The sequence below is a fragment of the Montipora capricornis genome, chromosome 3 (genome assembly GCF_036669925.1).
Source record: "Montipora capricornis isolate CH-2021 chromosome 3, ASM3666992v2, whole genome shotgun sequence".
In the NCBI taxonomy this organism is placed as follows: Eukaryota; Metazoa; Cnidaria; class Anthozoa; order Scleractinia; family Acroporidae; genus Montipora; species Montipora capricornis.
Window position 1 is genome coordinate 55,307,958 of NC_090885.1, and position 15,000 is coordinate 55,322,957.

A 15,000-nucleotide genomic window follows, 5' to 3' on the forward strand; every position below is an offset into this window, starting at 1 on the left:
TACTCTTTGTTAGCAGGCAGCATAGATTGCTCAGTTATTCTTATTGCTGGTAACTGAACCTTTTCCTATCGAAAAAATGCCAAAACTGCTACCGTGTTAGAGACTTATTTTGACACGGCGACTCTTTTCCAAATCTCGAACTAGAATGACGACGGTGTCACGTTTTCCCGCCAAAATGACGCTGGTTAGGGCGTTTAAGGGGAGGGGGCAGGGAGAGAATTCGAGAAGAAAACGACGAGTAAGACTAGGAGGGGGGGGGGGGGGGAAAGGGAAACCTGCCCCTCTCCTAACTAGACGCTGGTTTGCGTGCGCTTACTGTTGTTCTATGAGGAAAAAGGCTCTCTATTATGACTATTATCATGAGTAGATGGATAATAACTGTTGAGTAACTGAAGCACTTCGTTACCATTCCAACTGCGATTTGTCGTGCAAACGAGAGTAAAATTTTCTGCGACAACTCTTGTCTGTTATCTTCCCCAGCATTCTTCGCATTGCTGCCATTTAATGAAGACGACCCTTAATAAAAGAAATGATGAACTGTTTAAAATTCTGTCGGATAGAAGAGCTCATGATCATATGTTGAGATAACACACAGTCACTCTTAACATATCATCCATGGGCGGTAACTGAGAAGCCTGAGAAAAGTGTCTGCATGGATCTTTTTGACAACGATTTCATTATTCTAGAAATTTAATTTAGTTTTTGAAAGTTCCAGATTAATCTGTCTACGCTTGGAAGATTGATGTCATACTTACTACTACAGTACCGGTTTCCGATTCGCACAATATAAGAATTACACTTCTTCCCTGTAATATTCCTTTGGATCTACTTGTACAGTTCAAAATCGAAGTGCTCAACCGAATGGGATTTAGGCCCTCAATATTTCAACATCACATGCTAAAAAGGGGACAGCCTCTGAGCAAAGATGATTTCCAGCTGTGCATGCCCTGTTGCTTTTAGTAATCCTTTGAGGGTTGTTCAAACCCATTTAAAAGTTTGAGATTGAATGGGGATTATAGAGGTTTATCACATGATGAGACAGTTGCTAAGTCAGTTGATGACTCTAAGAGTCAAGACAAAAAGTCTTGCCTCTGATCACGAACGATATATTCTATAGGTGAAAAGAGGTCATTCAGTGCCTTTGATAAAATTCATTCAAACCTGGAGAAGCTGGTCTTTCCTTGAGCGACTTCTTCTCCTTTGATTCTTGTTTGGAAACTACAGTAAATCCCGCCAACAACGAGGTAGTCGCTCGCTCCCTCTCAGATGCTGACCTTGAATCAGCATCTGTCACAACAATGCGACAGATATCATCTCCTTTCTCTTGGCTGCTGTCACCGCCCAGACTCCAGCTTTTTTTCCTCCCGGTTAGAGAGATTGCTGGTGTTACGCAGGGGGAGGCACCCTGCGGAGATGACGCCCCGTAGGGGAGCTGGAGTGTAGACGCACGGGATCGTCTGGGGGAATTGGATTCTTGGCTCCAACGGCGTCTGTTGAGATATTCACTGGAAGGGCACGAAGTCAGCGCATCAACAGCACATGTGCAGCGGTCGGTGCAGAAACACTGCCGACTGTAAACAAAATACTATTGACGTTAACAACCGGAGAGTCATTTGAATGCAAATTTTAAAGAATTGCATGGACAGGCAGAGGAATTGGAATTCGAAATTGTTGAATAAAATTAGCTTTAAATCCGTTTACGCACTAAACGGGATAGTTCGTCCACTGAGGCGCGTTATGCGTCTTGAGCCCGTTTTTGTACTAGGTGATTTTATGCCTCTTACATAGATCGTCTTGTCTTTGCACTAGACGGATGACACGCGGGACGCATAATACGACTGGATGTATTATGCGTCTCTGATATAAAAAACGGCCATTTGTCGTAAAATGTCTCTTTTACAAAGCATTATTGCAAAGTGATTATCTGATGCATCGGGTTCATATTTTCAGAAACAGCACATTATGCAACGCATTTTCAATATTCAGTATTCTCGGATGACTATTTAGAAAACGATACATTCATGCGGATGAGGCAAAACATGTAAACAAAGATTCCCCTATAATTTTCTTCTTCTTCGACGAGGCCTATAACATGGCCAGTGTAACCAGGAGCAAGTCCCGATAACTTTTTGGTTCCGAAACTGCTATCCGCGTGTTTTGAAAAAAGAAGTCTTTGAACATGAAGAAGAAAACAAAGAAGCAAGAACAAGACAAGACAACAGACAAGCAGTCGGCCAAGGTCAAGGACCGAGATCGAAGGCAACCCGATGGCTCCTTTTTCATGGCATTCTACTGTAACTTGCGGCATCTACCGCAACTCACAGCAGGAGTGGGCGCCACTCCTATACCGTTGCATACACAACACAACTTGTCACCAGCACTGGTACTCATTTTACCCACCACAAATGGAAGGAAAGCTGAGTGAACTTTGGAGCGTACGGCAATGGTTATCTCACCCATCCAGTAGATAACCCAGCCCAACGGGGCTTAACATTGGACACCATTCGGAGAACAATGCCGACACATTGAGCCAACCGAACACTCCTGCCAAATGATTGTGAAGTTCGATGACTTAAAAGAACCCGAAAGTTTCGTATCTTGTTTCGAGAAACAGGTTGCAGGACAGGTTGCCTCGAGACACACGGCAAATATTAAATGGCTGATAGCTCATACCTGTTGGATGAAACGATGCTGTTCTTACTCTCTTCTCTACGGGGCTTCGAGCAGGAATTTGAAACTGTAATTAAAAAATAGCCTAGTTACAGAAAATATTAAGCTCAGCCACCCCTTTTTTGCCCTCCAAAATAAAAAAATAACGCACAAAGCAGTAATAAACAAAGATACTATACAATGGCCATTCGACCAGGTTATCGCAAACTTTCCGTTTTCAAATACCAAGGAAATTAGTTATAACTTTTGAAGTCCCTTGCAATTTCTTCTACCTTCTACCTAACCTACCTGGCGAAAGGTAAATTTTGACTCACAAAGTTCTTCCTTGTAGCAGGTATTAAATTCTAGAGAAAGAACTTTCCCGTTGTCTAGCAAGGATAGGAAAGCTCATTTGGTCTCCCCCTCTTCCCCGGCATGCGCACTGGCACTGCCACTGTACTAAACATAGTTTATCTATCCAGGTAAAACCAGAACAATTAAGTTCTCTTTGGAAGCCATTTTTACACGAATATTACAAGGACTTACCGAAAGTTTCATCGGTACTTTCTGAAAAGTAGAAGTCGTTTCCATCGTCAGTTGTTTGAACCTGAAGACAGCTCCCTGAAAATGCCTGCTGTTAGGGAACACACAAAAACGTTGGAGGTTTCTTTTATACTGAAATACACAGGTACAAGGGGTACAGAGGCAGATCGACAATTGAAATCATTCTGGCCAATCACGACATGAGCAATGGGATTTGTGCCCGGCTCCATGCGCGGAAAAATGATTCGGCCAATTTGCTTATGATTGGCTGAGAAAAACCAAACGTTGACTGGCTGAGAAAGCAATGGCTTTTAGAAACACCAAAGCAATCAAATGGTTACTTTAGAAAATCAGTTAAAATTTGAAATGAGATTTACCTTCAGTTTCTTCACAGGACTAGGACTGCTTCTTTTTGGACTCGCCTGTCCTTTCCGTTTGAATACAGGACTTAAAAAAGCACTCGGAAGAATAAAGTGAGGGTTCTTTCTCTGAGAAAAGAAAGATATGTAAGATCTCGTTTCCCATGAGGTCAAAGCTAGAGCAACAAAGAGGAGCTTTCAAGGAACACTCCTCCTTAACCTCACCTTATCCCTAAGAAGCCTGAGGTAGTTCCTGAGATCTCCGTGCGGACAGAACTCTGTGATGAGACAAAGAGGACCACCGCTGGTCACACAGCCCAACATGCTGACGATATTCAGATGCTTGCCAATCTCCTTCATCAGTGTGATTTCTGTGAGGAAATTGCGTCTGTCCTCCAGGCTGGCATTCGCTGGCAATTTAGAGGAATTTGGTCAGAGCTTACAGCAGCAATACATAATTTATTTACTTATTCCAATTACACCAAACAAAAACAATCAAACGAGCCAATTATATCCAAAAGAGCGCGGAAAACATGAGCAAGCAGTTCACTAGAATTTTGTCGCGAATTGGTTGAATACTCCTACACTGCAGAATTATTATTTTTATTTGATAACAACGACGCAACAATTTCTTTTTTACGTTTCAGTTTCTTGACAGCCGCGACAACCTCTTTTTGTGGCGGAAAACCCGGCAAACCAGTTATTGTTGCCTTGGAAACGGTCCCAAAAGCCCCTTCGCCGATCTGTTTGCTGAAAGCTAAGCTGCCATACTCAACTTCCCACTCATCCGGTTCAATGGCGGGAAGGTCATTGGAAAAGTTCTCTCCAGGTAGCATTAGCCTAGAACGACAAAAATGAAAGGGGAAAATCGCTGCATGACTCACATGTTTAATAATGCCAATAGACCAAATCGGCTAACTCAATGTTGTACCCAATTCAAATTTCCCGGGGTTTAGATTCTTTTTGTATCATCGTGTTTGCATTATCATAATTATCATATCTTTATTTACCTTCGGATTTTAGAGTAGCTTGATGTAGCTAGTATCTTCGAGCATTTAGCCTCCCAATTCTGATACACCACAGAGGACGGACCACAACACCAGGAACTCCATGCCCTACTCTTTGCAAATAGTGTGTTACGTCCACAGGGTTGAACATTGAAGGGTTATGAGACAGGGCCTACGGCTTATAGTTCTTATCCGAGAAGACTAGAGAGTCTAACCATGCATTTTTGATGTCACTACAAAGGCAGCACTTTCTCTTCGATTATTTTAAGACCCTGAGTGTTTGTCAGGCTGGAGTCGAACTCGCAACCTCGCGCACGGCAATCCGGTGCTCAACCAATGTAGCGGCCACCGGGCACCGGTTGTCGATGCTGTCAAATACAAAAGGCTTTATTCCCAAAGGGTTTGAATTGTATACAACATTAATTGAGTTAGCCGATTTGGTTGTGGTCTACTGAAATCGTAGAATCGTAAGTGGACAAGTAACTAAAGAACTTTTTCGGTACAAAACTGCATACGGAATGTGAAGCACACTTTTAGTCTTTTTGGTGTCGTGTTTACTAAACCTCCCTTAAAAGCCAAATTTTAATTCCAAGATCAAGCCAAACGTTAACAAGAGTGCATAGCCTATTCGAAGTCCTCTAAGTCTTATTGGACTCATTAATTCTTTGGGAAGCACATCGTTTTGTCTTTGCTTGTTGACTGATGACCAGGGGAACGTTGTAAAAGGTCACCTTGGGCAAAATTAGTCTTTAGTTATTCACCGTCGCCTTTTTCATTTGATTTCGGCACCCTCCCGGGCTTCGGGCCTAGTTAAAGGTAAAGGTAAAGTCACTTTATTTAACGTCGTTAGTTCCTTCGGTTATGAGGTTTAATGGAAGGCGACGATGCGCTCTTACCCACTACCTCTGTCAGTGCTCCGTTATCCGAGTATTTATAAAAGCTATAGCCACACGGGTCAAAGGAAAGTCGAAACAGACGTTGAAGTCACCGAGGATCGAACTGGGGACCCCTTGCTCCGAAAGCCGCGCACTAACCAGCTGAGCTACACCTACTCCTGTGACGTCAAGTGACCTACGTTCTGGCCAATTGATTGGTTGTATACCTCGTGACTGATAAATGAATATGAGATCATAGTCTCACTTAAGGCCGACTTAAACGGTACGATTTTTGTCGCATGCGACAAAGTTACGAAAGGCCTACGAAACCAATTGTTTCGTGTAAATCAAACTTACAACTCGCTTACGACTATCGTTCACGTGAGGAAAAAGTGTCGTAGCATTTTGCAACAAACGTATTAAACTAAGTCATGTCTCCATCATGTCGCATGTGACATGATCTAGACATGTCCGTGTAAATGGCCGTGTAAATCGGCCCTTATAGAGTCTCTTTCGACGACGACTGAATATTAGAAACTAAACAACTGATTTGACTTACTCTGTTCTCCTTCTTACGTTATAATGGACCTGCATCTGTCGTACTACTGTTGTCATACTGCCGTATTTTCGTTTTATGTACACATAGCTCCCGACAACGAAGCAGGCGAGGACCAACACCAACACGAGTCCCGTTAACAGCAGGTATTGAGGATATTTACGCTCTTCCTCCGCTGAGACTTGCTTGTACTTCTTTAAAGGAAAATCTGTGGATAGTTATGTATGCGGGTGAGTGAAAACAAGGTGAGGAAGACATGAAGGATAGAGGCCAAATGAATTTCAAAGTTGCCTCGTGCGAGACCAAAGAAAGGACAGACGGACAACGTCAAGAAGGAGATTTAGGATAGAGACTATTGGACGATGAACATAAAGACACCCTGATGACCTCCCGAATTGTAGCAATTACCTACATAACGGAGGAAAGGACGATGCATGCACGGATTATGTCTCTGGGTTTTAAGAGCTTTATCGCAAAGCGAACACAGGTTAACGGGTAATAAAACGGCTTCAAATTCTGAGGTCAAAGTTTGTCTTACAATGTGATGTATTTATAGCAAGTTTTAATTAACATGGTCAAACCGGCTACTGCTGTCTCCAGAAAAAAACCTTCGAGTTTTGCTCTGCCCTGCTTCATTCATTAATATTGTGTGTTGATGCCAACAAACGCAAAATTAACTTGTCTTTAATTACCAACTTAATATATAATCGCTGGACAAAAGGGAGAAGTGATCATTGCACTTATCTGGACAATTAAAGGGTGGTGCAGGGATGGCGCAGTGGTGAGAGCACTCGCCTCTTACCAATGTGGCCCGGATTCGATTCCCAGACTCGGCGTCATATGTGGGTTGAGTTTGCTGGTTCTCTACTCTGCACCGAGAGGTTTTCTCCGGGTACTCTGGTTTCCCCTCTCCTCAAAAGCCAACATTTGACTTGACTTACGTTAATTGTTAATTTCAGTTTACAGTGTCCACAATTAGTGCTCCAGCGCTAGAACTACTAGACACTTAAATAAAGTTCCTTTATGTTTTCCTTTAATTGTCTCTTATAGACACTTTTCACGGTTAGTTTTTCTCATTTGCATTACAATGTAATCTAGCATGAATGTGAGGCAATTTCGGGCTATTTTGGAGGTTTAACCCGAAATGCTTCGCACCCACGTTAGATTACATTGTAACGCAAATGAGAAAAACTAACCGTGAAAAGGGCTATTCAAGTGACTTCAATAGGATTCGAACCCATGACCTCTGCGATGCTCTACCAAGTAAGCTATGAAGTCATGCATACAGTTGGGAGAAGATTCATTTGTTGGAAGAAAGGACAACGGTCGCAGTCACTCATAAACAGGAAAAACTGAGCAAGATGGAGGGTGCGACTCTTTAAGTTGGTTATATTCTGTTTAGTGTGGCTCCCACGATGTAATAAAATCACATTCTTTTTGTAGTCGGGCACTAAGGTCTCCACAAATTGAGGAAAGAGAAAATCCAAGGAAAGCCGAACAAATCCGTAATACATGATTTTTGATGAGAGGCTGAGGATAATTGTAGTCCAAAATAAAACCCCTCCGAACAATGGAAGCAACCAACAAACTCAACGAAAAAAACGTCATCTCAAAATAGAGCTTTGCATGCAATATCGTACGTTTTTCACGATTTTTCCATCTCGCTCGTGTCGTACGACGTGGGCGAAATATCCTTAAAAGAAATTGGTACTGGCGTTTCAGAGTAAAAATAGAGAATGAAAGATGCACATTTGTAAGCTCTTGCTGCCGTCAAAACTTCAAACGGGTGATTTCACGGTCGTTGTGCATTCTCGTCAACAGAGCCTCGGATCGACCATAGGCTCTGGGAAACTGCAGGAGAACATGCGCCGTAGGGTAATTCTTCTAGCCAAAAATTGGCTAGTTGAACCTTACGGCACCTGCCCACTCCTCGTGCTAACATGAATGCACCAATTAAAGAGGCTTTTGATTGTTCTTCACGAAAACCAATGACCTTAGGTTCCCCAGAGCTCTTCTCTCCCTCAGTCAAGAGAAGGGCTCTGGGGTCGAGATTGGTCGTTGTGCAGAGTGCCACACCTGCAGCGCCATTATTTTTCCTCTTTTAACAAAGGATATCGTTGTTTTGTGGCGTTCTGTATGGCGGGAAGCGCATGTTCCTGCCACAGCACTGGGGCAGCCACTGGATACTTTTTGGAAGTGCGCTGCTGTACATTTTCTTGTTATGGTGCTATTAATTTCCAGTTATTACATTGACGTCGGTTTTGGTACATTGTTTACTAACAACGTTTTTGTCTTACCAGGTATATTAAATGTCAACGTTGCCTCTTCTCCTCTTCCTGATGTTGATGAAACGGCAGCTACCTGAAACGACAGAAGATTCAGGACGATTCAGTAAAAGGTTGTCAAAATTTCAAGGAGGTTTTTAGCTAACTCCGGCTTTCATCTGATCATCCTCGTGCAGCAGGCAATCGAGAAAAGTATATTTATTGAGGTAAGACAAGACGACTGGCTTGAAATAGCGGTGGTGCATCCGATAATTGAAAAGAGAAAAGAGAAAGTTCGGACCAAGAGTGTGAAAGGAGCGAAAAAGGTCTTCTTCTTCTACTCTCAAGTCTAGTAAGACTTTGAAGTACAATCTTTTGTTTAAGTGTGCAATAGGTTTGAGGTTTTAACGACAACGTGAGAGTACAAATGCGAATATCTCACTCTATATTTTTACTCTAAATTCAATTTTAGGACAGGAGCCCATGACTAGGAGCCTCCCACATGCATTATATCCTTGAGTCAACCTTTGCGCGTATCTTTCTATTTTTAGAACTAATCCTTCAGCAGGAAACTCACATTGACAACAATTTACATCAATCTGCAGAATTTGCATACATTGTTTTTGCTATTCTTGTCTTTGTTCCACAGTAACTATATTCTGATTGGCCATTCTAAACAGTGTGTACAGAGCCGAAGAACTCGTGGCGTTCTAAAAATAGAAAGATACGAGCAAAGGTTGACTCATAGGGGTTGGATGGGAGAGACAAGCTCCTACTCATGGGCTCCTGTTTTAGGATAATTCGTCCACATTGTACGACGTGAAGGAGATGAGTTACATTTTGAAGTGACGTTTTCGACGACGTCACTGTAGTAGATCCTAAAGTCCCTAAAGACTCAGAGCATAGGTAATGGAAGGGGACTGGTTTTGAAGCTCGGCAAACATCAAAGGAGTCAACAAAGATGCCAAGATTTAGGTTAGAGAGTCCACGACTGTGCACAATCTTTTATTTTGCGCTCATACACTATGCTCAGAGCAAGACGAAGTCAATCCAATGTATCCGTTTCCACACAGCGTTTTGTCAATAGCATCAATTTTTGTAGTTACTTTTCTGACGGTAACCTTTGTTATCATGTAGTCTAGATCTCTTGACCACCGCGGCTAATCAGGCTACGAACAACCCGGCCGAAAACAACACGTTTCAAGGGGTTTCGGCGATCGCATTTTGCAAAGACAGGAGCGTGTTAACTCTGCAAGCGTAGAGTATTTAGTATTTTTATAAATGCGAAAAGTGGCAAACAACAAAAGACAAGAAGATTGAAATTTAACACCTTTAAGACATAAGGAAATCCATTGTGGAGATCTAAGAGTTTCAAACTTGTATTTCCCTGAAAGATAAAAAATAAACAATTCCCGCTCAATATAACGACAAAATTTCGAGGCACTATAGCCGGCAACAGTATGAGAGAAAAGAAAAGAAAACTAAACCTCAGGGAGAATGATCATTTTAACGTGCTTGTCGATGTTTTTATTTTTATATAGACCACATACGCAAACGATTCTGCTACTACTGAAAAATGGCAGCACGTAATAGCAGTATTCACATTAGAGGACGGGAAACTCGTCAGACGGGTAACCCGTCTGATTTCCCGTCCTAGTGTGAATTCGCGATGAAAAAGTTATCTGACTTACCGACATGAATTCACATTAGGACGGGTTGATGCCGAGGTACTGGTGCGAGATGTGGGTGGTTACCTGTAGCCAGCAGAAAACAGAACGCGCTTATGACAACACAGCGGCAAAGGTCTTTGTCTGTTTGTCAGTCCAGGATTTGTTTTTCTGCGTTTTAGAACGCTTCACCTTCTTCTTCGGCGCCATTTTGTTTTCCCAAAGTCCTCTGCTTTCGTTCTGGTTCCAGTCTAATCGGCGCATTTTAAAACTCGACCTGGAAACCCGTCTAAGTGTGAATTCGTGATGCATTTTGACGAGTTTCTCGTCTAGTCGAGAAACTCGTCGACTCAGACGGATAAGTGGACGCCGGGTAAATTTGGACGAGTTTCTCGTCTAAAACCCGTCCCGACCCGATTTCACACTAAGACGGGAAACTCGCCGAATTCACACTAGAGACGAGTAACCCGTCTTGGACGGGTTTCTCGTCTCTAGTGTGAATTCGGCCAACCAACATATTCCCATTGGTTTTTTCCGTGTTTAGGACAAACGTGATCACACGTTCAAGGAGTGGAGATTGGGGTTTCCCTCGCTTCACTGTCCCTCAACGGAAGTAGAAAAAACCTACCTTTGAAAACAGACGGGAGAAATGAAGAATGAAAACAAAGTTCACTCTGCTTTGCAATCTTCGACATCACAGCTAATGGAGTGATATGGGAAATAGCAGCCGCAGTTTTGATTTGTCACTTTTGCTCCAAATTAGCAGCTTTAAGTCCGAGGGCAAATCAAAAATGCGATAAGAGAGCAGCTAAGAAGGCAATGATCACGATGATACTGAGGACAAAGATGATTAGCAGGTTCTCTCTTAAGGCTCGTTTACACTGAGCGATTTTATCGCGCGACAAGAGCTGCGATCGAAAGGCGATTTTACGGCGACAGCAAATCGCGCCTGTGAACAGCCGGCGATTTCACTGCGATTTGTAGCGCTACAGATCGCAGCCTTGTCGCCGCAAATTCGAACATGCTCGAAATTTAGTGCAACTTTGCTGCGATTTTATCGCAGCTCTTGTCACGCGATAAAATCGCTCTGTGTAAACGAGCCGATGGTGATGTTGACGATAATAACAACAGATGATGATGAGGGTGATGATAACGATTGGTAATTACGATGACTGTTAATGACTCTTCGCACAGTTTGAAATTCGCCCTTCGCGAGATTTAGTAAAGGAAGAAAAATACAGGCATCAAAATACAGATTGTTAGCCTTGGAAAGGGAGCAGAAATTCTCAATACGAATGAGCAAGAAAGTTCAGCGCGGCAACGCGGATTGACAGAGAACTAATTACAATAAACATGGTCGTATTTATACAGGAAAACCAGACAACAGAACAATGCTGGTTGCACAATAGTGGTAGCCAGTGCAGTATTTATACAAAGAGGAAACAAAAGGAAGGAATAGCTAACGTGGGCTTCTGATTAGAAGCAAAAGACTGATATTTGAGAAACAGATGAAGAATTAAATAACAAGATTAATAGCATGGGTGACAAATTAATCCTTAATTTTGGCGCGAAATTTCAACGTTAATTTGTAGTTGCAATGTTGCCATGGCAACTTTTCCTACAGTGTCAAAATGGCGTCCAGGTTTGAAAATAACCCGCGTCTTATGAACGTAATTTGTCACCCATTATATTAATAGCTAATCAAATTTTATACTCGTGAAATTAGGGAATAATTTATTCCTAATTTCTCTCGTCACCATTTGTGAGTACCCATACGTATACACTCTTTTTTTGCGATTTGAATCTGAACATGTTATTAACATGTTAGTTGCGTGATATACTAAGTTCGACTACAGACTGAGTTGTTCTTCAGTGTATCATTCAATACGAAAACCATAATGTTAATGTTGAAAAAAGTCTCTAAGAATTTGAGTTAATTGTCCTGTTAGCCTACAGTTTTACATTTTTTTTTCTACATGATTTATTTATACTACTCACAAAAACAAAAAAAAAAACATAAAAACAAATGCGCAAAATAAAGACGTTCTTAACTGACTCTCGGCTTGGGTATGTTCTTAAAATCTTGGTTTATCTTAGCTTGGACGTTTGTATAAAATAAAGTTCTTATAAAAAAAGAGTGGTTTCGTTTGTATCACGATGCAGTCACACCGGCATGTCAAGTTTACCTCAGGACAGTTGAAACTCACCGGTGGTAACGATACCGAATCGAAATGCGGTTCAGAAGTCTGTTTCCTTAATATAGGGGCTTTCCTCCAGGAAATATTGTACTCTTGAATAACATATGGATAGGTGATGTTGGAGGGTGGTAACCATGTCACGATTGCTGTCGAGGTGTTGTGTGACACATGGGTGACGTTTACAAGCGTCAGATTTTGTGGTTTACCAAGAACTACAAGAGAACAAAACTGATTTAGCGTCTGAAATCAATGAGCCTTTACGGATTTATTGGACGGGTTCGATGCTTTCAAATTCGATTTAATTTGTCTCAACCGAGGAATTCAGTTCTTTGACATTTCTAGCTCCAGTTTGGACCACTGCCTTGATTATTTTCACTCAGGAGATAATCAAAATTTGACATTTTTTGCCTGTTAGATAACAAGCTGTCAAAAATTATTCGCGTTTTGCTTAGCATTTCTTTCGCAAATGGATTGGTTTCTTAACGGTTTGAGTGAAAAATTTTATTGCGCACTCACCACAAATGTAAAATCCCGTTTCATTTATGCAACCTGAAGAGTAAAAAGGACCGTGTATAAGGTATAGTTTCGCTGACGTGCATAACCTGTAGAGAGGTAGTTTTTTGATTGACACTCGTTGAAAAGGCTACCATTTTTGGAAGCAATCGCTTCCCTAGAGGCTACGTTACCTTTGTCCAGTGGATCTGATCATGAACGAAAGGCTTTCAGCTATCCCGAAAGCCATTTCTCATGCATTTTTTTTTGTCGAAGATGGTGACACAGAATAATTCGAGCTATAACGTGCATAGTGGAGGATGTGTAAACAGGGGCATCCAACGAATCTGTTCCCCACATTATCTTTTCCCTAGAGGAATCTTGCTGGCTGGCAAAAATACAGGTGTTTCGATGAGCTGGCCGGGAAATTTTGTTATTGATAGAGGTTTTGCCTGGGAATTACTGACTTTTTCTAGCATTTCAACCCGAGCTGGCTGTAGAAACTCTGAAGACTGAGGACGACTAAAAAAAAAAGGACCCCTTCTCTCTTCCAGGGAATAGTCACAAACATACGACGGCTGGTCAGAGTGATTGCGCTTGCGGAAAAAATCTGTTTTGTCCCGGTTTTGTCGCTTTTGTTCGCTCGTTTTGGATCGAGGGATTTGAAAGCGCGCGGAATTCCTGGCTGGGAAATAAATTTGATCAGCTGGCTGGGAAACCAACCAATTTTATCTAGCTGGCTGGGAAATTTCTTGTGTGTCTTGCTGGGAAAAAGGAACAGATAATGTTTTCCCAGCAACACTGAAAAACACCTGAAAATGCCCTAATAACGTTTATTTTCATTAGCTGGGGTATAATAATACATTTTACAACAAATTGGTCGTTGGGTGCCCCTGTGTAAAGGAAATTGCAAACTGATATCAAAGAGAAAGACCAACGAGGTTGGTAATGGCGCACCGTTTGTTTTAGGTGATGAGTCTCGAAACGGAAAGAATTTTGAAGTGATCCTTACCCAATGAAGGTGTCGCAAAATGAACAATAGATCCGTTTTCTTTATCAGAAACCACTGAAAATACCTGCAGGAAAAAAGAGAACAACTTCCGGAGTTATCCAGCAAAGTTCATTTTAGTTTCAAGTTCCTTTTGTTTCAACACCACGAAATTAGCTCTAACTCGTTTTGGTCTTCCAACGAAATAACCGTCATACTCGCTTAAACCCCCAATGAACCTAAAACATTACATAAGAGCGATTTAATGCGAGTGCTTAACGAGGCTCGAAAGGGTTTTTCGTTGCCATAGTGTTTGTGAAACGATGAAAGATACCAAAGAAGGGTATTTCATAGTGTAGGCAAACTATGAATATCTTTACAACTCTATTGTTGGGTAATACTTATGACGTCATATCGGTTACCATGGCAACACCCCAGGTCCACAAAAAGGCCCTCTAAATTTCATTTTTTGAAAATTGTCTGAAAAAGTAAGTCGGTGACCTACCGTTTTCATTTCTTTTTTGGAAATCTCCCTAAATTCTTTAACTTCTTACAGAGTATGACACAAATTTAGCTAGTAGAATTACTAGCTAAATTAGCTAAATTAGAAAGATACATCTAAAAAGGGCGTTTTATAGTTTACAGAAAATTGTACTAGGCAACTTTCCCCGAATCTTTTTTATTTGAAGTGCATGCAAAAAATCAAGATAGGTCACTGAGCAAAATTTCGAGATAAAGACAATTTTTTCCCGCAGGTTTTATCTCCGGTTCGCGCAATTTTACGCGGTATTTTCACTTCCGGCGTGTTGCGCGCGCTTCTTTTGATAGAAATTTGATTCATTCAGCTGACGCGTGTTTCTCAGTTATGGCGTGTGTAGGATACGCGTGCGTGCAGCTAAAAACCGTTTCGGGACTCGCTAAAGCCGCGGCTACACGAGCAATGTGAAACAAGAAGAAAACTGTGTTGCGCAAAGTTTGTAGATAAATAAACTAGTCAAAACTAGTCAAATGTGGTTCAGCGAGCGCAAGAACGAGTATCAGCTATCCCTCGTAACGCCATCGTTTCAGAGCGTTCAGATGTACCCGATGCTCAACCTACCATCCCTCTGGTGTTGACGTACCATCCCACAAACGCACTGGTCAAAAAACATCATGACCAGAAACTTCTATTTGCTGTGAGATGACCCAGACACTTGAGACATTTACCAACCAGTACGAGTTTTGTGTGCGTATCGTCGCGATAAAAACCTGCGTGACTCCATATTGAGAAGTCATTTAAACAACGCAACTGCTTCTGTCGAAGATCGCGGTACGTTTCCATGTGGTCGGTCGCGGTGCACTACTTGCGCCCACACCAATGCTTCAGCTACGATCAACACTCCTGTGGGACACATCACCATCA

General features: G+C 41.9%; 1 protein-coding gene across 1 annotated transcript in view; it reads right to left on the minus strand.

Annotated features, from left to right (window-relative positions):
• The window catches only part of LOC138043441 (tyrosine-protein kinase receptor torso-like), a 60,763-nt gene that overhangs the window by 9,659 nt on the left and 36,104 nt on the right, over positions 1-15,000 (minus strand). Inside the window, exons 11-23 of the mRNA XM_068889709.1 lie at positions 13,623-13,686; positions 12,635-12,667; positions 12,128-12,330; positions 9,584-9,640; positions 8,287-8,350; positions 5,993-6,197; positions 4,192-4,391; positions 3,777-3,961; positions 3,570-3,680; positions 3,196-3,283; positions 2,674-2,737; positions 1,162-1,571; positions 407-516 (exon numbers count right to left, since the gene is read on the minus strand). Coding sequence (XP_068745810.1) covers positions 407-516; positions 1,162-1,571; positions 2,674-2,737; positions 3,196-3,283; positions 3,570-3,680; positions 3,777-3,961; positions 4,192-4,391; positions 5,993-6,197; positions 8,287-8,350; positions 9,584-9,640; positions 12,128-12,330; positions 12,635-12,667; positions 13,623-13,686 — 1,794 coding nt within the window. The remainder of the gene's footprint in view (positions 1-406; positions 517-1,161; positions 1,572-2,673; positions 2,738-3,195; positions 3,284-3,569; positions 3,681-3,776; positions 3,962-4,191; positions 4,392-5,992; positions 6,198-8,286; positions 8,351-9,583; positions 9,641-12,127; positions 12,331-12,634; positions 12,668-13,622; positions 13,687-15,000) is intronic.